Below are 22,820 nucleotides of genomic sequence, written 5' to 3'. Positions count from 1 at the left end.
AGACACTATTAGTCATAACAAGATTAATAAATGTATAAAAAAGAATTTTTAATATCTCAGTTCTTATAATACATTAATAACTAAATTAAATTTAATGAGCAGATAAACTAGTATTTTCTTTGGATGATGGTGAAGATGATGGGCTGAGTAAAACTTTTAAAATTTGAACGATTGGAGCTTCATAAGCCACGGAAATTAAGAATGACACCATGAAGGATGTTACTAAGTTTCCTAAGAATGTTACAAACTGAAATAAAAAAATAAAAAAGTTATTGTACAAAAAGAGGTGTAAATATGTTATCTTACAATCATAATGTTGTGTATATGTATTGGTCCATCCATTTTAAAACTAACAAAAACCATAATAACTGGATGAATTAAATAAGCGCAATAAGTGAGTCTACTCAGTGGTAGAAATCCCCTAAAATTTAATATAGAGCTTATTGGACCTGCATAACCCCAACAACAAGCTATCGTTATCCAAGCAAGTGATAATCCCCACGCTGTGTGTCCAAAAGCGGCCTAAAATGTTGTTGTTTTTAAAATTAATTAATTTTAAAATCAAATTTCAAATACATAAACTGCCGATAAAGGTGTTGTTAAACCTTTACTTCCCAATCCATAAACTAAACTTAGAATGATCGCCAAAGAAACAATCCAAGCTGCAGTTGATAAATAAAAAGAAACGTTTAATTTTCCATTCGTTTTAAACAAGAAATATCCGGTTATCATTCCGATTAAATACGGCCCAATTCTTAACCAAGGTTTATCGTAAAGTTGATCAAAAAGAGCAAACGGTTCTTCAACTCTCGCTATATAATTATATTGCATAGCAATAATAAACGTCGCTATCCAGGAAGTTATTAGGAATGTTATAATTATTCCTGATACCCATTTAAACGTTTTACTTCTATCAATAAAAAAAAAAAACAAATTAATTATTCAATTAAAAAGATTCAAAGATTTTTTACCTTATAGCAAATGGCAAAAGTAAAATAGCTAATAGATAAAATTGCGTATCATTAGCAATGTACCAAGACCAAAGCATACAAAATTCCGATTGTGGAAAAAAGTTATTAATATACAAAGCATTTCGCCACCAATAACTTCCACAAGTAAAATGATCGATCATTGCTGGTGAAAAAACGGAATTATTATGTGAATATTTTAATACTAATTCGTTTACGCCCAAAACAAAAAGATAAGCCGGAGTTAATCGTAAAAATCGATAAAGAACCATCATTAAGAACTTTGTAAATTCCCCCAAAAACAAGTTGTCTTTAGATTTTTTTTCTTCGGTTTTTTTCTTCGTTTGACGAAAATATAAGATTGTTACTAAAAGGCCGCTTATAAAAAAGAAAGTGTCGACGGAAAACGTTGCGTTCGATATCGTTTGGTATAAAAAAGATCGTTCGGTTACAGTTCTAAACGTTTTATTTTCAGCTATCGCGAAAACTTCTAAATAAGTATGAACTAAAATTATCCAGGCGATTGAAAAAAATCGTAAACCGTGGATACATTTTATACTTTCGTCTGTTAAACGATCGACGCTCAATATTCTTCGCGAGTTCTCTCTAAATCCAAAACATAATAAAAGTTTTATTAAGAAATCTACAACAAAAAAATATTAATTTAATATTTATAATTATATTTATTTCATTACTTGTTTTAAGTTCTTGGTTGGAACTTTTGCTAACTCCTTTTCCATTTTCTAAATTGTTGTTACTTTCGTGATTCTGTTTTCTTTGAATATGAACAATTTCGACGATTGTCGCTGTTATAATAAGAGCTATAATTACCGTAGAGATTCCACTACAAAAATAAAATGACATATATATAATAAATATAACATTATCCTTCAATTAAGATATTAATTACAAGAAGTGAAATTTATTCCACCGATTATATTGTGAAATATCTTGCATAATACCGATTTGCAAACTAGCTTGTGTGCAATGTTGTTCAATGCGCACGAAATTCTTACTTTCAAATAAACCGTTTCCTTTTATTATTGCTAAAATAATTTTTATTTAACAACTTTTCCGTTTTAAAATAGGTCAAAAAAATTAAAACAATTCTTTTTTTAATTAAAGAAAAAAACTTATTACGTAAATCAACGTAAATACAGCTTAAGTAGTTCATATAGGAAGTGAAAATTTGGGTCAAGAAGAAAAGTAACGATTTATTAAAAGTTAAATTACATAAGATTTTTACCTGAGTATGTAGAACGTAACATCTGTCAAAACTGAGTAATCTCCAGGTACTGGCCTAACATCCACAACACTTAAAGATGTGGCTCGAGATTTTTCTTGGATTAATAATGATCGAACGTCGCTGGTTTTACACGATTTTGGTAAACATTGACCAATATTTAATTGTCTTGTCTAAAATACGACATAAATAAATTGAAATTAAAAAATTCTTTTTCGTTCAATTACCACTGGTGTTAATTCTTCGTTTATATTAATTCTCACTTTGATAACGTAAAAAGTTAATTCAAACGGGGATACGTCGCTATATGTAGCGTTTATTGTTAAATCCCAACAAGAAGTGCTTGAACCCATCCAAAAATCATTCCCGAAGAAAAATTGGCTGTTATAACGTCCAGATGAATCAAACACTAAAAAATTTAATGAGAAAATTCAAAAATATGCATTAAAAATGGAGTTCAATATTAATAAGTAAATACTTTAATTGATAATTGGTGAAAATTTCGTTTTCTCATAAATCATAAAACTCCATCAAAAAAAATTCTAGAAATTTCGATTCAGTTTAAAAATGTGTATCTCAAAATCTAAAAGTGATTTTACAAAACGGATTTCACCATTAAAAAGAACATGCTTCAATTAATAATTTATGAAAAGTTTGTATATATATCCTGATAAATCGATTTTTTGTAAATTTTTAAACTCAACCTAAGAAAAGTTAAATTTAGTAAAAATTTCGATTCAGTTCAAAAACTTATATCTCAAGAACAACAAATGATTTTGTAAAACGGACTTCACCAATGAAAAATATACGGTTTAATTAATAATTGGTGAAAATTTCATAAATATTTTCCGGGAAATCGTTTCTTACAAATCATAAAACTCCATCAAAAAATCCAAGATTTCTCTAGAAATTTCGATTCAGTTTAAAGATGTGTATCTCAAAAACTAAACGAGATTTTTAAAAACGAATTTCACCATTAAAAAGAACATGCTTTAATTAATAATTTATCGAAATTTTGTAAATATATCCTGATAAATCGATTTTTTGTAAATTTTTAAACTCAACCTAAGAAAAGTTAAATTTAGTAAAAATTTCGATTTAGTTATAAAATTTATATCTCAAGAACAACAAATGATTTTGTAAAACGGACTTCACCAATGAAAAATATACGGTTTGATTAATAATTGGTGAAAATTTCATAAATATTTTCCGGGAAATCGTTTCTTACAAATCATAAAACTCCATAAAAAAATCCAAGATTTCTCTAGAAATTTCGATTCAGTTTAAAGATGTGAATCTCAAAAAGTAAAAGTGATTTTACAAAAAGGACTTCACCATTAAAAAGAACGTGCTTTAATTAATAATTTATCCAAATTTTGTAAATATATCCTGATAAATCGATTTTTTGTAAATTTTTAAACTCAACCTAAGAAAAGTTAAATTTAGTAAAAATTTCGATTTAGTTCAAAAATTTATATCTCAAGAACAAGAAATGATTTTGTAAAACGGACTTCACCAATGAAAAATATACGGTTTAATTAATAATTGGTGAAAATTTCATAAATATTTTCCGGGAAATCGTTTCTTACAAATCATAAAACTCCATCAAAAAATCCAAGATTTCTCTAGAAATTTCGATTCAGTTTAAAGATGTGAATCTCAAAAAGTAAAAGTGATTTTACAAAAAGGACTTCACCATTAAAAAGAACGTGCTTTAATTAATAATTTATCCAAATTTTGTAAATATATCCTGATAAATCGATTTTTTGTAAATTTTTAAACTCAACCTAAGAAAAGTTAAATTTAGCAAAAATTTCGGTTTAGTTCAAAAATTTATATCTCAAGAACAAGAAATGATTTTGTAAAACGGACTTCACCAATGAAAAATATACGGTTTAATTAATAATTGGTGAAAATTTCATAAATATTTTCCGGGAAATCGTTTCTTAAAAAACATAAAACTCCATCAATAAATCCAAGATTTCTCTAGAAATTTCGATTCAGTTTAAAGATGTGTATCTCAAAAACTAAAAGTGATTTTACAAAAAGGACTTCACCATTAAAAAGAACGTGCTTTAATTAATAATTTATCAAAATTTTGTAAATATATCCTGATAAATCGATTTTTTGTAAATTTTTAAACTCAACCCAAGAAAAGTTAAATTTAGTAAAAATTTCGATTCAGTTCAAAAACTTATATCTCAAGAACAACAAATGATTTTGTAAAACGGACTTCACCAATGAAAAATATACGGTTTAATTAATAATTGGTGAAAATTTCATAAATATTTTCCGGGAAATCGTTTCTTACAAATCATAAAACTCCATCAAAAAATCCAAGATTTCTCTAGAAATTTCGATTCAGTTTAAAGATGTGTATCTCAAAAACTAAAAGTGATTTTACAAAAAGGACTTCACCATTAAAAAGAACGTGCATTAATTAATAATTTATCAAAATTTTGTAAATATATCCTGATAAATCGATTTTTTGTAAATTTTTAAACTCAACCTAAGAAAAGTTAAATTTAGTAGCAATTTCGATTGAGTTCAGAAATCTCAAGAACTAAATGTGAAGATTCGAAACAGACTTCACCATCAAAAAGTACATACTTTAATTCACAATTGGTGAAAATTTCATAAATATTTTCCATAAAATCGATTTCCTACAATTTTTGTAACTTAATCCAAGAAATTTAGACATTCAAAAAATTCGATTCAGGTCAAAAACTACAAGTCATCATGGAATTTTCAAAAATGTACTAACTTCATCTTTATAAATAACATTAACTGCATGTTATTGTGACCTCAATCGTGGTCACACTTTCTCGTACTGACTGCATGAACACATTGCACAGTTCAAGTCAATCTAATGAACTACCAAGTTGTTCATGGAAGAAGTAATTATTTACAGGGCTTAGAAAAGGAAGCAACTATCATAATGATATAAATCTGGAATGATAAGTAACTTTATCAACGATTTTTCATTCCAAGAAGCCAGGCTGGGAAAGAATTATTTGCAAGAGATCTCAAAAGAAGAAAAAATGACACAAAATATTGTTTTTAGCTGATACAAGTATTTTTTTATTATAAAATTTTAACACATCGTCATCTGAACGAGTTTTGTAACACACGACATTATCGAGTTTCTTAGTGAAAGTGTTTTCTTACTCTTGGCAGCCCAGGAAGTGCCGTTCTTCAATGCCTCTAGGTAAATCCCCATGTCCTTTTGGCAGAGAGGATCCGAAAGAAGCTTTACTCTGTCCCCCCAATAATGATGATCGTACAATCGATCAAACCATTCCATTTCTGAAAGATTTTCGATTTCTCTTAAATCAACGGTTGGTACTTCGGTGGCTTCCGGTGCGGGAAATTGTATTCCGTTTGAAAGATAAGATAAATCCGACGAATTATATGAAACATATTTTGGTGTACTCGATAATGATGTTTCTACTGGGGATATAAATTTTAAATTCACTAGTAATGAGAAACATGTTAAAAGAATATTCGATTTTGTCACTTTCATTTTTGCGGTTTAATTAAATAAAAAAGTTTAAAATAACTATTTTTTTAGCAAAAATTATTTTTATGTTGTGTATTGCTTTAAAATCACTTCAATCATTTTTTCAAAAACCATAAATACACTGTAAATATAAAACAGGGCACGTTCTCCACTTTCAACTTGGTCAACGTTCGAATCGCGAATCTTTTCTCAATCATTTCTTGGGAGTTTGACCAAGGAGAAGCTTTCCCACCACATGATCTTGTTCAGTTGCGTGGTGGTAAAACCTAAGAATTAAAACTCAAACTCGATGTTTTGAATGTATTGTGTTTATTTTATTCTTTTTTTTGGTGGTGGAGAAAAAATGTAGAGGAAGAGAAAATCCTTACTATGTAGGATTATACAAGAGATTTCTATTTTTAAGGATTTTTCATATAACTCAAAATTTTGTGATATAAATTATTGATTAAAGAGTTACAACGAAGATAATTTGATTAAATTGGATCAAATTATTTTTTTAAATAGGATTTTATCTTCAATAAAAGAATTGCGTAATATATTACGTTAACTCTCCTTAGAAATTATCGTCTCGGTAAACTTTCTTCTCTTCCTCTCCGGCCGTGTTCTCGTGTCGAGGACGTGTAACAGGTCCCCATAGAAAGTGAAATTGGGTACCTAGTTGACATTTTCTTCTACAGGTCACCAAACAACAGCTATTTCTGTATTACTCAATACTTAAGATTTCAAAAACCAGATCAACATCATAATTTTAAAAACTTTTTTTTATCTAAATTATAAGAAAACTTGTTTTGTTTCGTAACAAATTCGCTAAAGAGTAGAGAGAGAAAGTGTAAATATTTCCTTCCACCTAATGGTTGTCTCTTAAAATGAAGAGTTTGCATCTTAATTCAAATCAGATTCTATCTAAATGGATAGATAAAGATAGATACTTTAACAAAAAAAAAAGAAATTGGGAAATTGTTTACCGATGAAATTTTGCGTGTTAATATCGATTGTGAAATACAGCCCAACCTTAATTCGGTGTCGTAACATTCTGGAAAACCCAAAATTACTATCAAGAAACTTTCTTTATTCTTATAAAAAAATCTATACCAAATTAAGTATCCAAAGATACATAATTCTTACAACACTCTTCCATGGTGTCCTTTTTAACACTCGGTGATAACGTTTTCCTGAATAGATTACGATTAAAATAAATATCTTCAAGATTCCCTTTCACCATCAACGTGACTGGGATCGGCTTTAAGTTGAAGATGTGGTTGTTACAACTACTCCGAAAGCTGTTTGCTGTATTTTGCATTTATTCTGGGCCTATTACTAAACAATCTCTACTATTAGCTTGTACATGACAAAAAGAAGTAATTCAACCAGTAATGCTTAGTACGCCAGTAGAAATTTCAAGAAAGGGTTTGGGGCATGAACTGGATCTATTCACACTTAGCTGTTTAGAAGTCTTGATATAAAAAGTTTGGAAACGGAGTTAGAGGCCATGAGTGAATAGGATTGGGTGTGCAAAGAAAGCAGTTGTTGTCAGCATAACACAAGCTAAGTACTGAAGATGGATATATAGTAAAAGGAAGTAAAGATAATGATGAATAGATTCTAAAGTATACAATTTACATGTTGTTTAAAAACAACTTTTGTCATCACATTAAAACAGATTTAATTTTTATATTTTTAAAGATGAAAAGGTGACCGTTTAGTTACGTGAACACCCAATTCCTGAAGTCGCGTAAACGCAAATATGTCGACCGCGGAGAAAGTGGTTATGCGATCGTTCGGGCATTACTTAAGTGACCTCCACTTTCATTAATTTTCCACAACTTCGCAACTTTGATAACTTGAAATGAAAATAACCCAAAATAGAAATCATCAAAACGTTTATTTTATTTTTTTTTACTTCAAACATAAAAACAAAATTAAATCAATTTATTATTCTAAAATCCAGGAATGATTTTTCCTCTTTTCGCAGCTTTCTTTAATTTAGTAACCTTCTTCTCTTTCTGTCTTTTTTCAATGTTTTCCGTGCGTTTTTTCTGTCGTTCATCTTTCGCTTTTTCAACACCTTGAATTCTAGCTTCCCATTTCTTCTGGCTGGATTTCTTTTTTTGTTCATTCTTTTTAATCGATTTTTTTAATAAAACCGGATCGTCTTTAACTTTAATTCCTTCCGCTTTAGCCAAAGCATTCTTCCAAGCGGTTTTTTCCCGAATTTCAATTGCTTTTTTAGTTTCTCCAACCGATTTTAATTCAGCAACTTTCTTATTTACATCTTCAACTTTTTCAAGTATTTTTTTAGGATCTTTTTCCATTTTTTTCTTCTTTTGATTACCTAATCCATCGAAATTAATCTTTGAAAATACCATCGTTTTCGTTTTTTCTAATTCTTTATTATCTCCGTTTTCTAATTTAATAGTTGGTTCGCTTTTAATTTTAGTTTGTTTATTTCTATTTTCTTGTTTTATTTTCTTTTTAAGTCGATTCTTTAAATGCTTCTTTTGTAATTGTTGTTTATAATTCGAATTTGACTTATTTTTTAATTTATTTATTCTTTCTTGCAAATCAACCAACGATTTAGCTCTCGTCGTTTTTGAATTATTAAAATTTGGTTTTTTTGATAAAAGATCATCCTCCAATTCATTATTTTCTAAAAAAATACTTTAATTAGAAAATTCAAATTGAAAAAATACTTTATTACATTAACAACAGGTGGCGCTTAACAAGATGTCATTTATGTGTCATTAATTTATTTATTATAATAAAAAAAAGTAATTTAAAAAAATAATTAAAATGTTCTTTCTATTATTTTAGATTTATAAATATTAACAAAAATTAATCGAAACATTTATGTACTCACCTTCTTTTATTGTCGGGAGGCATAAAACATTGTATAAATCCTTAATAAACACATTTTCACGTTGTAAAATTTTTTCAACTTTATTCAACTTCGGTTTCGATTTTTTGTTCAATTCAGTCATTTTGTTATAAATTTTAATACACACGTGTTTTTCGCTTCAAATATTTAACGCATTGAACACAAAAACAGAAATTTTGTTATCTTTTTTCAACACTACACTTCTCCCATTTTTGTTATCTCTTTCTAACATTAATCAATGCCGACTAAAGTGAGGTTAAGTATGTTTTAAAAAATATAATATCTCACAATTTAATTCATAAATAATAACAATTCTTTGCATATATAATTAAAATTAAAAACTTAGTTTCAAATTAAAATATTAATAACAACTATAGCTTTTTAACTTTTTTAGAAATCAGTTAATTTAGCATTAAAGTTGGCAATACACACAACAGTTGCATTAAATGTCATTTTGACGTTTGCAATTTTTAGTGCAATCCACATTTTACCGGTTAAAACATATTGTACTGAACCAATTACTCGACATTGAATAAACTTCCTTTTAGATTATCAATAAAAAACTCCATTATGTCCGGGGATACAAAAAATGGTAAGCGTTTAAGTTAAAATTTACTTTTTATGCAAAAAAACAATTCTGATGCAACATTTTCAATTATGCTAAGACTTGCATCATTCTATTTTAATTAAAATCCACCTTTTATTTAATTTAGGTATTTACACATCTGAAAAGACGGGTTCGGATGAAACGGGGAAAGGCACGGAGTCGTCGCCATTCAAAACGATTCTCCAAGCGATGAGATTTGCGGGTGCTGAACCATTTCCGACGATTTTCGTTGATAGCAAAGAAGATGGGAGTAAATTTGAACCTGCTGCTAAGTCCCAATTGAAGAAAATCCAAAAGATATGGGTAAGAGAAAATTATAAGCATGCGGATAAAGCTAAAAAGGAAGAAGAAGATGCTGAAAGAAGAAGCAAGAATTTAGAAGAAGCTAAAAAAATGGTTATAAGTGAAGATAAATCTTTACCTGAAGCGAAAAGGATTAAAATTATGCAAGGAAAAGAATTTAGAGATAAAAGGGTGGTTATTTATGGGTGGGTGCATAGAATTCGTCGCCAGGGTAAATCTTTAATGTTTATTACATTGAGGGATGGAACAGGGTTTTTACAAAGTGTTTTAAACGATATGCTTTGTCAAACTTATGATGCTTTAGTTTTATCTACTGAATCAAGTATTAAACTTTATGGAAAATTGGTTGCTGTTCCTGAAGGAAAATCTGTATGTATTTAATAATGTTATAAAAAGCATACATTTTTAATAAATTATTATTAGGCTCCTGGTGGACATGAACTTCAAGTTGATTATTGGGAATTAATAGGTTTGGCTCCTCCAGGAGGTGCTGATTCGATCTTAAACGAAGAAGCTCTTCCAGATGTTCAAGCTGAAAACCGTCACATCATGGTTAGAGGAGAAAATACATCGAAAGTTTTAAGAATGCGATCAATTTTGATGCAAGCATTTAGAGATCATTACATTGATAGGGGTTATTGTGAAATAACGCCACCTTCAATTGTACAAACACAAGTAGAAGGAGGGTCCACTTTGTTTAAATTAGATTATTTTGGGGAAGAAGCTTACTTAACACAATCATCCCAATTATATTTAGAAACTTGTTTACCTTCAATGGGGGATGTTTTTTGCATTGCAGAAAGTTTTAGGGCAGAACAAAGTAGAACAAGACGTCATTTAGCTGAGTAAGTACAACCAGGATTGCCAGGTTACACGTATAGAATGTCGTGAGCCATGTCATAAAAAATCGTTTGTATGTAAAAGTGATATAATTAAAAGGAAATAAAATATTACAGGTTAAGTAATTTTTGGCGCCATCTAGCGGCGTATAAATATAAGTAATAGAGACATTTACAGTAACCTACAATTCGAGTTGAAAATGCTATGATTTTATTAACAATAATTATTATATTATTTTTGTAATATAAATCGTTGGACCTGACAACCTTGAGTACAACTTTAAAACTTAAATATTTTTAACACTCCAATTTTTTTTAATTAGATACACTCATGTTGAAGCTGAATGTCCATTCATAACTTTTGATGATTTATTGGATCGTTTGGAAGATTTAATATGCGATGTAGTTGATCGCGTTTTAAAATCACCATTGGGAGATGTTGTTTATGAATTAAACCCCGATTTTAAAGTTCCAACTCGACCTTTTTTACGAATGAACTATTCGGAAGCAATCGATTATTTAAAAAAGAACAACATTACTAAAGAAGATGGTTCATTTTACGAGTTTGGTGAAGATATACCGGAAATGCCCGAACGAAAAATGACCGATCAAATCAATAAGCCGATAATGCTTTGTAGATTTCCGGCCGAAATTAAATCTTTTTATATGTCGAAATGCCCGGAAGATCGTCGTTTAACGGAAAGCGTTGATGTTTTATTGCCGAACGTTGGGGAAATTGTTGGTGGATCAATGAGGATTTATGATTTTGATGAATTGATGGAAGCTTATAAAGGAGCTGAAATTGATCCTAAACCTTATTTCTGGTATACTGATCAAAGGAAATATGGTACTTGTCCTCATGGTGGTTATGGGCTTGGATTGGAAAGATTTGTTTGTTGGTTATTGAATAGATATCATATACGAGAAGTTTGTCTTTATCCTAGATATTTGAATCATTGTAAACCTTAATTGTTATTTGGTTAAAATTTGGTGAAGCTTTAAGGAAATTTATGAAAAAATAAGCTTGGATTTTATTTGCATTTATTATACACAATTTAATTAATAAATTGATAATATAATTATATTTTTAATTTACATCCCTTTATTAGAAAATTTGACACACAATATTGATTACTTCGCTGCGGTTTAATTATATAATAAAGTGTAATAATACAACCAAACCAAGTCATTCATTATTTTCTTTGAAATTTTACATAATTATATTAATTGTAGGTGAGGTTACGAAATTTGTTTTTGTATTAATAAAATGTTGTAAATACATGGATTCATTATGTATTGTTGACCGTTTACATTTTTTATTGTTATTTAATCCATGTAAAGTTGATACGAAGTGATTTTGTAGGATTTTGACAGTGACATAACCTCAAATTTCATTTTTTATTAATTCCTTATTATAATTCATGTTTGTCCGGGTGAAACTATTGAAAACGATAATCTTAGCATGTCTAGAACGAAAACCATCCATCATATGAGAGTTTTGATGAAGAATTGGACGAAAATCTGTAGATTAAATATTTGAATATATTTTTGAAGCTGGACGTTGATAACTAAAAGAAAATGTTCCGGAATCAGCACAAACAAAGTTAATGCAACAAAACTACAACATTTCATATATAAATATTGTTGAAATAGAAATTTCAATAATTTTTGAAAAAATTTAAATGGTGACATTTGACACTTTTAAGTTGGCTATACCGAGGAAATTTAAATTACGAATTTCAAGTTGAAGAATCTAACCAATTCTTTACCAAATCTAATCGATTATTTAAAACGTTCTAGCAATAAACAAACGAAACTGGTAGATTTGAGTGGATTTGAGTGTGATTTCGAACGTGAGTAGGAGCGCACGCTAATTTTGTCCGCGATCATTTAAAAAACCACAACAAAAGTTAGGTTACTTGTCAATCACCATTGTGACATAATCTCAAAAATAGTAAACTTATTTAATAAGATAAATAAGAAGATAAGATTAAAATTATTCAATTTTAATAATAAACAAGAAAACTGGTTCGTGATCCAATTAGTCCAGCATACCATTCCGAAGAATTATTCAAATTCAATCAAGAATCATTGTTTCCGATTCCTTTGAAGGGTTCAAGTTTCCTTAACCGAGAACTTCAGTAAACTACAAGATAAGGTAAGTTATAATTTTCAATTTAATTATTATTCGTTTTTTTTTATTTTCATTTAAAATTTACTTATTTATTTTAACCTTAATGCAAGTTTGTATCGATGCGAGGCAATGCTCTGCCTCGCATTGTTAAAAGCTGCCTGGTTTTGTATCAAAGTGGTATATTTTTAAATTTTTTATAAAAATAAATGTAACTAAATAATTTAAACTAAATTGTAGTATAACGTGTTGAGTATACGTGATGCATGCACATACGAGATTGTCTAGATTGCCTCATCTATATTTTTAATAAAAAGAGGATCGTCGGTCACGAAATACACACCCAGTTTTACGTGGGACACGTAAATCCGTAATCCGCGGGATTCGAAAATCATTAGAGAGCTGTACCATTTAAACTTGAACAATCACCCTAAACACAATCCAATACCAAAATGTATATAGTTACAGTTTTATTGTTCCAACAAATTTCAGCTCAACCCCAAAACATTTCGACCACATTATTCCCCGAATTACAATCGAACTACATCGGCAACCTTTTAAAAACGTACGAATATTTTACTTTTGTTTTTCATACTGAAAATGAAAGCTTTTTTCGTGTTAATTCGATTTATAAAATTTTCGAACTAAACGTTCATCAAACTATGTTGGTTTATAATTACGATTCTGATGGAAAAGAGAATATCGTAAGACAGTTTGGAGAGAGATTTTTAAATTTGGTGGTGATGAACGACATTTTTAAATTCGAACGTTTCTCGAAAGAACCCGGAAGGATGGCCGTAAATGACGTCGTTTTGTTATTTTTGTACGAGAAAAATTACAACGACGACGATGTTGAGAAATGGGTTAAAATGGGCGATCATAAAATAATCGGAAACGTTTTAATTCTAGATTTAAGAAATTACGATTTAATCACGTTAAATTCAACTTTATTTTACTCGATTAAAGGTGGAGGAATCCGAGATGTGTTAGAAACAACTAATAAAAGTTATGTTGAAGTAGATAAAAAATTACTTTTACCTAAAAAGTTTGATAATTTACAAGGTCATTTATTACACGTTGGTTTCATTAATTATTTCCCGTACATTTTCTGTTTTGAATACGAGGAAGCGGATTTATCTTTGGGCCCGGATCGGGTTAAAGTTTGCAAAAATGCCTACGGCGTTGAAGCTGTGCTTTTACAAGTACTTTCGGATCGAATGAACTTCACGTATAAACTTGTAACTTATCCGGGGGAGTCTCATGGATTTATTTTTGAGAAAGTCGTCGAAAAAAGAGTTGATTTTGTTGTAGGTGGCATAACAAGAACTTACAGTAGAGTGTTAAAAGCAACTTTTACAATGTCTCATATCAGCGAAGGATATACTTATTTATATATTTATAAAGTAGGAGTTTTTTCTTATTTATTTATGTTCTTTTTTCCATTTCAATGGGAGTTATGGGTTTTTATAATATTTGTTGTAATTGTTATTGCTTTATTAACTTTTTTTTTAATTGGCTTAAAAATTAGTTTTTATAATAGTCTAATTGGAACTTTAAACGCTTTGCTAGAACAAGTTGTAACAATGAAACAAAATTATTTTAACAACCAACAAATTCTTTCTGCTTTACACCTAACGTGGTGGTTTGTTTCAATTTGTATCGCGACTTATTACCGGGCTAAATTAGCTTCACTTTTTATTAAACCACCTCATCAAGAACCGACGAGTGTACAAAGAATCCTCGATGACGGTTATGAAATAACCGTAGATGGAGTTTTAGAAGATGCGATTAAAGAATTTTATCAGCACCAATCGACGGATCGAACAATGAGGAAAGCTGCAGAAAACACTGTTTACATTAAAGGATTATGCCCGGTCCTAAATTACACCTTAACCCACAAAGCTGCTTTATTCGACGAATTTGGTTACACAAAATACCACAGCCAAATTGAATGTCCTGATTTAATCGGTCCACACAAAAAACTAAACTACGAATTTGCTAATTTAAGAACAGTGGGTAAACCTTTGATTGTGATTCCTCATGGGTGGCCATTACCCAAAGGAACTCCATTCACTTTTCCTATAAATATGTATAAACTTAGATTAAGAGATGGTAAGTAACTTTAAAATTTGTTTATGATACAAAAATTTTTTTTTATATTTAAGCTGGAATTATTTCGGGTTGGATTAAATTTCAAATTTCAACCGGGGGTTTGTGGTCAATTAAAAACGCTCAAGATAACAGTGCGATTCGAAAAAGTACAGATCAAGTTCACATAACGTTATATTTAAGTGCTTTCTTAATTTTATTAATTGGTTATGTATTATCTATTTTAGTGTTTATGCTTGAATTAATAAATTTTAAATTAAATAAAGCAAATTAAGAATAAAATAAATGTATAGCATTAAATATCATGTTTATTTCAACATTTAAAATCGTTTAAATCATATTAACCACTCAAAATAACGCTATTGATTACATTAGTTTGGATGGATGAACATGATAGAAATGCAAATACGAGTGGTAAGCATTGAAACTCACAAAAGGGACATGAAGAGGCACTGTTGCATGCCATTTAGCGCATACACAATGCCAAATGGAGTAATATCGAGTTACATCGAGTCAACGAACTCTCAAATTGTGAAATAAGACATTTTACGACGAATATAAATTTTGATCGTTTCCTTATTAAAGTTTAAAAGTATCTAGGTGGTATTTATTGCGTTTAAAATGTGTGGTTTTATTTATGTCTTTATTTTTAAGTTTTAATAAACTGCTTCTTTTGACTCAATCGTTCCAAAAATATAATTTGACTGAAACGGTGGTGTTACAGGATTGAATAATGCAAGAAATAGACTTATTGATCTGGTCTAAGTATGGGTTGCAGGCTTATAGGGGCCATTGACCCGTGACCTCCAAACGGGTGGCTGCTGGCTTGCAGTTGCACGTAAAGGGGCATGCGTACCCGGTGCCCTACAATTGTACACCTGTACACCCCTCGCCGAAAGCTCATCTCCTGACCTAGCAAATAAGTTGCGGCTGTTTTAGGTGTCATTACAGACTACTACTACATATGCATTGATATACCGATGATATGAAGATAGAACTTTGGTTGGTGCATTAACATACGCTAAAGGATTCTATCTCAAAGAAACCACAGTTGCCGTGCGCATTTCAGTACTGCGGTTGGTTATTTGTTTAACGAGGGCGGAAGGTAATGGTTCGAGTCGAAGCGTGTTAAAATTTGCCGGAATCACGCGACCAAGCAGGAAATTGCTACAGTGTTAGTTTCATACAAACTAAACCACTAAAGTGATAAACAGCTTCATAAAATATACTTACACCTACATACCTGCTGCTTGAATATATCTACTTGATGTGACTTGGAAAATATCAATTAGGTTTGTTTTCGTTCGAAATCCGAACACAATCTAAATTACGCAGAACAATGTAGAAGTAAAAATCTCGAAGACATTGAAACTTAGAAATTTACGGCTTTTGTCAGCACTTAGCCCGCCCACCTCTCGATTTAATGGACGACATCGAGAATGGACCAAGTTCAGAATTTCCGCCTCGAAACGAAAAGGAGTCTTTGAGAAGTCATCGCTGTTTTTAAAAGTTCACGTGGCCACCGAAGCCACCGTAACCGATTCACAATTGCTCGGCACTCTTGAGTAGATACTCTAAAAATTTTAACGAGTAAAGGACTTCTCCATCAAACTTGACGCTTTATACAATAAATTTTCTTTAAATGAACTTTAAAATTTCTAAGGGTCTTGTTAAATAAGACTTCTTAAGTTAATCTTTTTGCATTGTTTGATGAATAATGGAAAATATTACTAATGTATTCTAGTAACATGTCCTTGAAATCTTGTAAATTCAATATTACCGTGTTATGATGCATAACAATAGTGTGAGAGTGATTCCGTTATAATTTGCAATCTAATTGCAACAATAACACCGTTCGTATATGTGGGTAGTATCATTGTACTGAGGGCCACATTCAATTCTAATAACACAACATAACAAGTATAAACACTCCAAAATAATTAATTTACCCATCAATATGTAAATTAACAGAAAAGCTTTCAAACGAGGTGTTTTCATATTTAGTTTTAAAAACTCTAATGAACTTTATAAAGTGCTTTTTAATTAATCAATTATTTATAAAGTATCTAGATTTTTCCCTCTTTCAATTTTACATATGTATTAAAATTATCGAGTTAAGTCAACGTTTGTTGAAGCTGAGTTTAAGGAAAAATTTGTTTTCTCCAAAAGCATTAAAATTGTTTGATGTTGGGTGGTACCAAATTTTAAGTTCCTGGGTGATCATATTTTATATATACCAAATTTGGGCAAGATGTAGTGCATGTAGATTAGAAAATGACCTTATAGGTCCAATAGAGTACCTCTCTTGAGTCTTCTGATCTGGTTGTACTCAAGAAGTTGCTGTTCATGACTTGGCGAATTTGCTAATGCCTGACTAACAGTGTCCATTTTTACATATGCAGCATTTTGAGAATGATACAATGTGTGATGCAATGTGACGAAGGATATTTCAAAATTTTAGATTCGAAAATATGTGTTTCATGCAGGAGGGAGTATGATTCCATCGGACTAATAGACTGTTTGAAGTACTGGGATCAATGGAACCATCTCATCTCATCTCAACCGTTTGACTCATTTTTGTGAGGCAACATTAAAATTAGTAAGACCAAATGGTCATTTCTAATTTTATCATAAAGTTTATTCATCAAAAGCTTATATTTGATATTACAAGCTTTAGTATGTAAATCGATCCGTAAATCTTTCTATAATTTTTATATAAAAGATATGACACGCTTCAAATCTTGAACGATATGAAAGCTCTCGTAAAGCTTCGGCGTCGCGACGTTCTGTGGAGGGTTGAGCTTGCGCAGTGGTGGGACTGCGGGTGCAGGCGCCTACGTCGGGGTGTTGCCATAGAGATGACGTCACTGGCGGCGACGGTCGCGATTTCGACGCTCTGATGATGGCGCCCTCGTCAGTTCTGCTCAACCGGCCGTCGGCCCCGCGTCCGTGAAACAACCGAACGCCGGTCATCCGCTATGACCCGTCGCAACCTGGTCGTTTCGTCGCACCGATCACAAGTGTCAGTAGTGCACGCTCGCGCCAGCTAACCTGGATACGGGCCTGCTGCTGCAACTCGCACGGCGGCGGTGCGTTCTCGCCGCATGATGTCGCTACTGAGCGTTACAGGTTAGTGCATGCCAATTCCGGTTAAACCGGTTCAACTGGTTCCATTGCGTTCAAATAGAATTCAAATAAAATTGAAGGAGCTATGACTCGGTCTAAACATAACCTAAACACGTCTTGTTTAGCTAGGTTAGACCTAGCGCCGGCTCGCGACTCTTGAAACTGAGCCAAACGGAGCAAGGACGAGGGCCCGAGATTCAAGATCAAAGGTTAACTTCCGAGATTCGTTCACACACATCATTTAGACTGCAAATCGATAGAATAACCCTTATTTTTTGATATTTTTAATCATCACGCATTCGCCAACACTAATTTTATTAAAATTTATTCGCTCACGAAACTGCCACACAACACATAAATAGGCAATTTATTTTATTATCGTATACATAGTTAATTATATGTATGAGGCTTACAATGATGGAATGAAATTCTTAGTCCAATTGTGCTCTTAAATATTTACTCAAGGTTCTAGAATGGAAAAGTAAATTTAAACCCTTATTAAATTCATAAAACCGATAAACCATAATACAAAGTTTGACGCATTTGATATATTATGTAAAAATATATGGTATAGAACATGAATTATTATTCCATGCTTTACGAACTGTCACGTTTCACTTAAACATAGCGTCTGCCAGCGTCCGATTATCAGTCTGGGACGGTATAGGGATTAGGATTAATATCACATAAAACGTACACTAGTTAGTATTGGCTTGGTAACAACATAATTAGCATGTCGACCAGAGAAGCTTAGTTTCAATCACGAGAGTGAACTAACTTTAAGCTCATGAATGTGCCCGATTACGACCATCATGAACATTGAACTCTACGTCTATATTTACATAGTCAATCTATAACTACGGTTTCTGTGAACGGATTTATCGATTTCCATCGGTTTTATGGACATGATATATTTTAGCTTTGTTTTGCAATTAATTCTGAATATTTGATAAATCCATCAATTTAATCGTTTAAAGTACTCAGTTTTTGTGATAGTTTGCCACATTTCCATATCCTCCTTTTACTGACTTGCCAAAAAAACCAATATTAAAAATACATAATTATGTCCTATTTGTGAGAAGTATATATCTTCGAAAACATCCAGTCTTTAAGTTCCAAATGAAGCATGACTTAACTTTAAGTATCTTTTGAAAATGCATGAAATGTAGCGAATCGGTATTTGCTTTTCTGGTTTTCTAATTTCAATTGTGCTTGTTCAAACTGGTGTTTCGAGCTAATCTTGTCCTTTACGGTTTCCTACAGCTTATTGTTTTACTAAATCCAAAGAGATCGGGACACTTTGAAGCCTTTGGATGTAACATTCTTATATCGTATCATTCAGTTTGGATAGTCAAGTTGCTTTTTTATACGTTTTGTAGCTACTAGCTTTAATTAATTAGCATCTACATTACATTACATTTCATAAATGCACCACCTTAAAGATCTATTATACTCCGATAGATAACATTATCAAATTTCACCAATGCTTTTGACGAACCTTAATGTCTTGCTCGGTGAAAAGTCATCCAGATCCTTTGAGGAGATAAACTGCGACCCAAAAATCGAGAATACGATTAACAGCAAGGTAGTGGCATAAGTTAATTGGCAGTGCCCAGTAAAGACACCCATTAGAACTTTTATGCTGCTACGAGCAAGTCCTAAAATATTCCCGAGTTTGTTTCAAATGTTTATCAAGAAATTTCAACGCAACTTAAAAAGTTTTTTTAATACAATAAAAACTCAAATCATTTGGGTCTGTCGTAATTCGATTAATTTCTTGTTTCACGACGATGTGAAAACCTGTGACGTTTATAATTGTTCGTGTGCAAACGTTTCATGCATTTTGATTAGTTGTTGTCTAGTTGCACTAAAACGCTCACTGTAATTAATGTCATCGCCTTGTCAAGATAAGACAATCGAAGTTAATTGGTTTTAAAGTTCAAATTACTATTATAGCTGCTTATAATTTTTAGTTAAATGAAGAAAATGGTGAAAGTAAGAAGGTCAGGTTGAACGCCTATTAGCGTTTTCCTTTGAAGTGGTCGTCAAACAGTGAGGCCATTGTGTAGGAGTTAATAGCGGCTGAAAACGTTTAACTGAGCTTCTCTAACTGCTCCGTATATAGGAAAGTGGTAATGAAAGAATCACATCTGGGATAAAGCGAAGCCAAATGTAATGTACCGGAACAAAGTTGGAAACGCTGTGGAATTGAAATAAGAATCAAGCAATTATTGGGTGAGCTAGACTGGTTTTCAAGTTTACCGGCTGGATTTCTAAACATTATTGAAATGTATTCAAGCACTCAGTGCCTGATTACATACGTTTCACATTAATGGAACTAACGATCGATTCGATTGAGCTAGAATCCGGATGGAGTGCCGGATATCTGTTCGGATACCACGCGCAACCTGATTAATTTCTATAAGTGCGCTTGCAACGGCGAGTATATTCCGTTTATAAGGCTTTAGTAATAATTCAGTGATCGTTCTGAAATTTATTTCTTAAGAACCCAGTCAGTCACGAGAAATCGCGACCTACTTGTATTTGTGGTTTGCCAAAATCGTCTGTAGAATCGATTGCTTTTATTAATAATTTCCAACTTGAAAGGTTTTATTCGCTCGATGCTTTATTCGGAAATGTGTATTTGTTGGTTATCGCAAAAAAGATAATTATTATCTGCTCAACGTGGTTTAGTCCTCTATGCTATAGATAAAACCTCTTCTACGAAATGTTTTGTGTTGTCGAAAAGGTAGATAAATTCTATTTCTCGTGCTTACAATTATTTCAATTTTAAAAGAAAATGAAATACGAGATAATTTTCCTCACCTACTTACAACTTTCCAGAATTTTCTTTTCTTTCCTCGAGTAATCTTATACTATACGATCGATACGGCTACGTCGACATCCCGAACTTCCTAATTTCGCTAACGCCAGACCGACTCATGCCACGACATTTATATTGGTGGCAACACATGTTCCTTCCCCTTCAAATGGTGTCTCTTTTATTTAATAAAAAAATCGTCCTTCGTGATCAAAGTTATCACAAAAACACACTAAAACTTAAATGACATACTACTGGGACATGCCATGTTTAAAGGCGAATCTAAAATATTCACGGGAGAAACTCGGTCGTCAAGTGGACAACAACATCGATGTCATTACGTCAAAGTAACCAAGAACACCGAATGTTGGGTGGAATATATCAATATAACGTTGATAACGTTTTCCAGTGTTCAATTTGCATTTCAGGGTGGATCATTTCTCGTGTAACTCTAAAATAATCCCTAGAAAGCTGCGCAAATAATTGAACGGTTGCTAAAGCTACCACTTCTACCTACAGTCTAGACGTAGTCTCCAAACGCGTGGGAGTTGACCTAAATTTTACTTTGCCATGAAATTCCCGATTTCTCTGTTTCTCTTAAATCTCTCTTAATTAATTGTGGAAGTTTATTTACGAATTCGATCCAAGTGGATGTTTGATAAGACTACTCGGAAGTCGCAAGGAACTTGAATGAATATTTATACGAAGGAAAAGTCAATAGACTATAAAAAAGTTGGAAATCGTAACTAATTTGAAGCAAATACATCGCTGAAAAGCCAAAGTTTTTTAATTCTATAATTAAATGTGATGAAAGAAAACGTTTTATATAAAAAATATTCTAAATCGTTAATACATCAAACCTGATATGTCGGAATTGAACAACTCATCGTTGATATAAATAACTCAACAGACTTGAAATTTCGAAACCGTTTTCAACAAAAAAAACGATTTTTTAACTCAAAATCTAAACCACATAAAATACCGTCTTATTCTTTATGTGGTAAGACAAAGTAAGCGTCGCATAAATTTCGAGGGTTAAAACTCGGTCAGGAGGTCAATTTCCAACATCCCCTCGTCTTTTTCACTCGTCGAGAAACTAAAGCTCAACTACGAACAAAATTCTACCCCACGGTTTAAACACGCCGCCTCCGGTTTAATACAAAAACGGTTTTCTGCTCATAACCTCCAATTACAGCCGTATTATACAGCATTTGACCATTTTCGTATTCCCGGGGAGGTCGGAATCGTTGAAGACTATTTCTTCCATTTCGAATTCATACCTTCATTAAGTGTGGCGATAATAAATTACCGATAACCCGATTTTCCCTTATTTCTTAAGGATTACGTGGTCTTAATTTGAACGTAACAGTTTATCATAGTTTCTATTTCGGAAAATTAAAGCTTCGTGAGTCTAATTTATAAACCTTGCTCGGACCGGCTCAGTTGCGATAACGTCGTTTATATTAATATGGGTATTTGTTGTGATATATTGGCTAATTAATTAAACTGATTAGCTCGGATAATTGTGGGTATTACCTTAAAAATAATCTAAATATAGTTTGTAAAAAAAAAGTTAATAGGCTATTATTATGGGAATGTATCGCGAGTAAACTAACGACCTCTTGAGTCCCTTTTTTGTTCATTAACAATAGCCACAATTTCCTCCCTTATTAATGGTGTTGGAAAAGACGTTAATTTATAACTTTGCGAATACATCACGTTGACATAAATCATTGGGTTCGTCGTCCTTTTTTCCGCTTCGTTCCATTGAAGGATTTATTTATACCATCGACACACTTAACAAAAATCGTTTTATTTATAGATCGTTGGGTTTATGTGAAGTAGTAATAATAAAAGGGGGTTTCTTGTTTACTTGGGGACTAGACGCCATAAAAATTAAAATCGAATCACCCCTCGATGCGCAATCAATCATTCCGAGCTTGTACTGATACGATATTAATAGATATTGACTATACACCGTCGTTGTTAGTCACGAATGACTATGGTGTGTGCAAAAACATGTTAATTTAGCTTTGGGAAACAAACTCGTGAAAGAGTAATGGCATTTCATTTATTTATATCCATGGAAAAAAGGAGAAAAAATCGGATTTGAGATGTAGGAAGAAACATTATTGAAAAGTCTGGGAACCCTTCGGGCGTTTTTCAGATTGGTTGATTCCTCCATGCACAGTTCGTTTATTTTTAACAAGATCTTTCAAGGGATCGAGAGGGAAAAATCGGAAAGCAATTTATTTGTAGAAAATTTTCTACGTTTCAT

At 31.6% G+C, this 22,820-nt stretch overlaps 4 protein-coding genes across 4 annotated transcripts; 2 read left to right on the top strand and 2 right to left on the bottom strand.

Annotated features, from left to right (window-relative positions):
- Positions 1-31: 31 nt before the first annotated feature.
- LOC111413698 (nose resistant to fluoxetine protein 6-like) lies at positions 32-5,916 on the bottom strand. The gene is made up of 8 exons (XM_023044757.2): positions 5,380-5,916; positions 2,439-2,620; positions 2,215-2,384; positions 1,664-1,812; positions 972-1,611; positions 577-910; positions 307-522; positions 32-247 (listed from the first exon to the last, which is right to left on the bottom strand). The coding sequence occupies exons 1-8, from the start codon at positions 5,732-5,734 to the stop codon at positions 92-94; spliced, it is 2,202 nt and encodes a 733-aa protein (XP_022900525.2). The 5' UTR covers positions 5,735-5,916; the 3' UTR covers positions 32-91.
- A 1,678-nt stretch (positions 5,917-7,594) lies between these two features.
- Positions 7,595-8,858, bottom strand: LOC111413701 (Surfeit locus protein 6). The gene is made up of 2 exons (XM_023044760.2): positions 8,589-8,858; positions 7,595-8,378 (listed from the first exon to the last, which is right to left on the bottom strand). The coding sequence occupies exons 1-2, from the start codon at positions 8,707-8,709 to the stop codon at positions 7,669-7,671; spliced, it is 831 nt and encodes a 276-aa protein (XP_022900528.1). The 5' UTR covers positions 8,710-8,858; the 3' UTR covers positions 7,595-7,668.
- Positions 8,859-9,034: 176 nt separating this feature from the next.
- On the top strand, positions 9,035-11,434 carry LOC111413699 (asparagine--tRNA ligase). Its single transcript, XM_023044758.2, has 4 exons — positions 9,035-9,198; positions 9,320-9,885; positions 9,940-10,361; positions 10,679-11,434. The coding sequence occupies exons 1-4, from the start codon at positions 9,177-9,179 to the stop codon at positions 11,322-11,324; spliced, it is 1,656 nt and encodes a 551-aa protein (XP_022900526.1). The 5' UTR covers positions 9,035-9,176; the 3' UTR covers positions 11,325-11,434.
- Positions 11,435-12,758: 1,324 nt separating this feature from the next.
- Positions 12,759-14,808, top strand: LOC139431498 (uncharacterized). Its single transcript, XM_071199371.1, has one exon. It carries the CDS (start codon positions 12,939-12,941, stop codon positions 14,604-14,606), a length of 1,668 nt encoding a protein of 555 aa, XP_071055472.1. The 5' UTR covers positions 12,759-12,938; the 3' UTR covers positions 14,607-14,808.
- Positions 14,809-22,820: the final 8,012 nt, after the last annotated feature.

This window comes from Onthophagus taurus, chromosome 10 (assembly GCF_036711975.1).
Source record: "Onthophagus taurus isolate NC chromosome 10, IU_Otau_3.0, whole genome shotgun sequence".
NCBI lineage: Eukaryota > Metazoa > Arthropoda > Insecta > Coleoptera > Scarabaeidae > Onthophagus > Onthophagus taurus.
Note: the sequence above shows the minus strand (reverse complement) of the source record. Positions and strands in the feature narration are given on the sequence as shown.

Coding starts and splice junctions, on each gene's coding strand:
- LOC111413698 (XM_023044757.2), bottom strand. CDS start 5,734: ATGAAAGTGACAAAATCGAATATTCTTTTAACATGTTTCTCATTACTA. Junction 2,621..5,379: donor CACTTCCTGGGCTGCCAAGA/GTAAGAAAACAC, acceptor TAAATTTTTTAG/TGTTTGATTCATCTGGACGT. Junction 1,612..1,663: donor CAACCAAGAACTTAAAACAA/GTAATGAAATAA, acceptor TTTTTGTTGTAG/ATTTCTTAATAAAACTTTTA.
- LOC111413701 (XM_023044760.2), bottom strand. CDS start 8,709: ATGACTGAATTGAACAAAAAATCGAAACCGAAGTTGAATAAAGTTGAA. Junction 8,379..8,588: donor CCTCCCGACAATAAAAGAAG/GTGAGTACATAA, acceptor GTATTTTTTTAG/AAAATAATGAATTGGAGGAT.
- LOC111413699 (XM_023044758.2), top strand. CDS start 9,177: ATGTCCGGGGATACAAAAAATG. Junction 9,199..9,319: donor GTCCGGGGATACAAAAAATG/GTAAGCGTTTAA, acceptor TATTTAATTTAG/GTATTTACACATCTGAAAAG. Junction 10,362..10,678: donor ACAAGACGTCATTTAGCTGA/GTAAGTACAACC, acceptor TTTTTTAATTAG/ATACACTCATGTTGAAGCTG.
- LOC139431498 (XM_071199371.1), top strand. CDS start 12,939: ATGTATATAGTTACAGTTTTATTGTTCCAACAAATTTCAGCTCAACCC.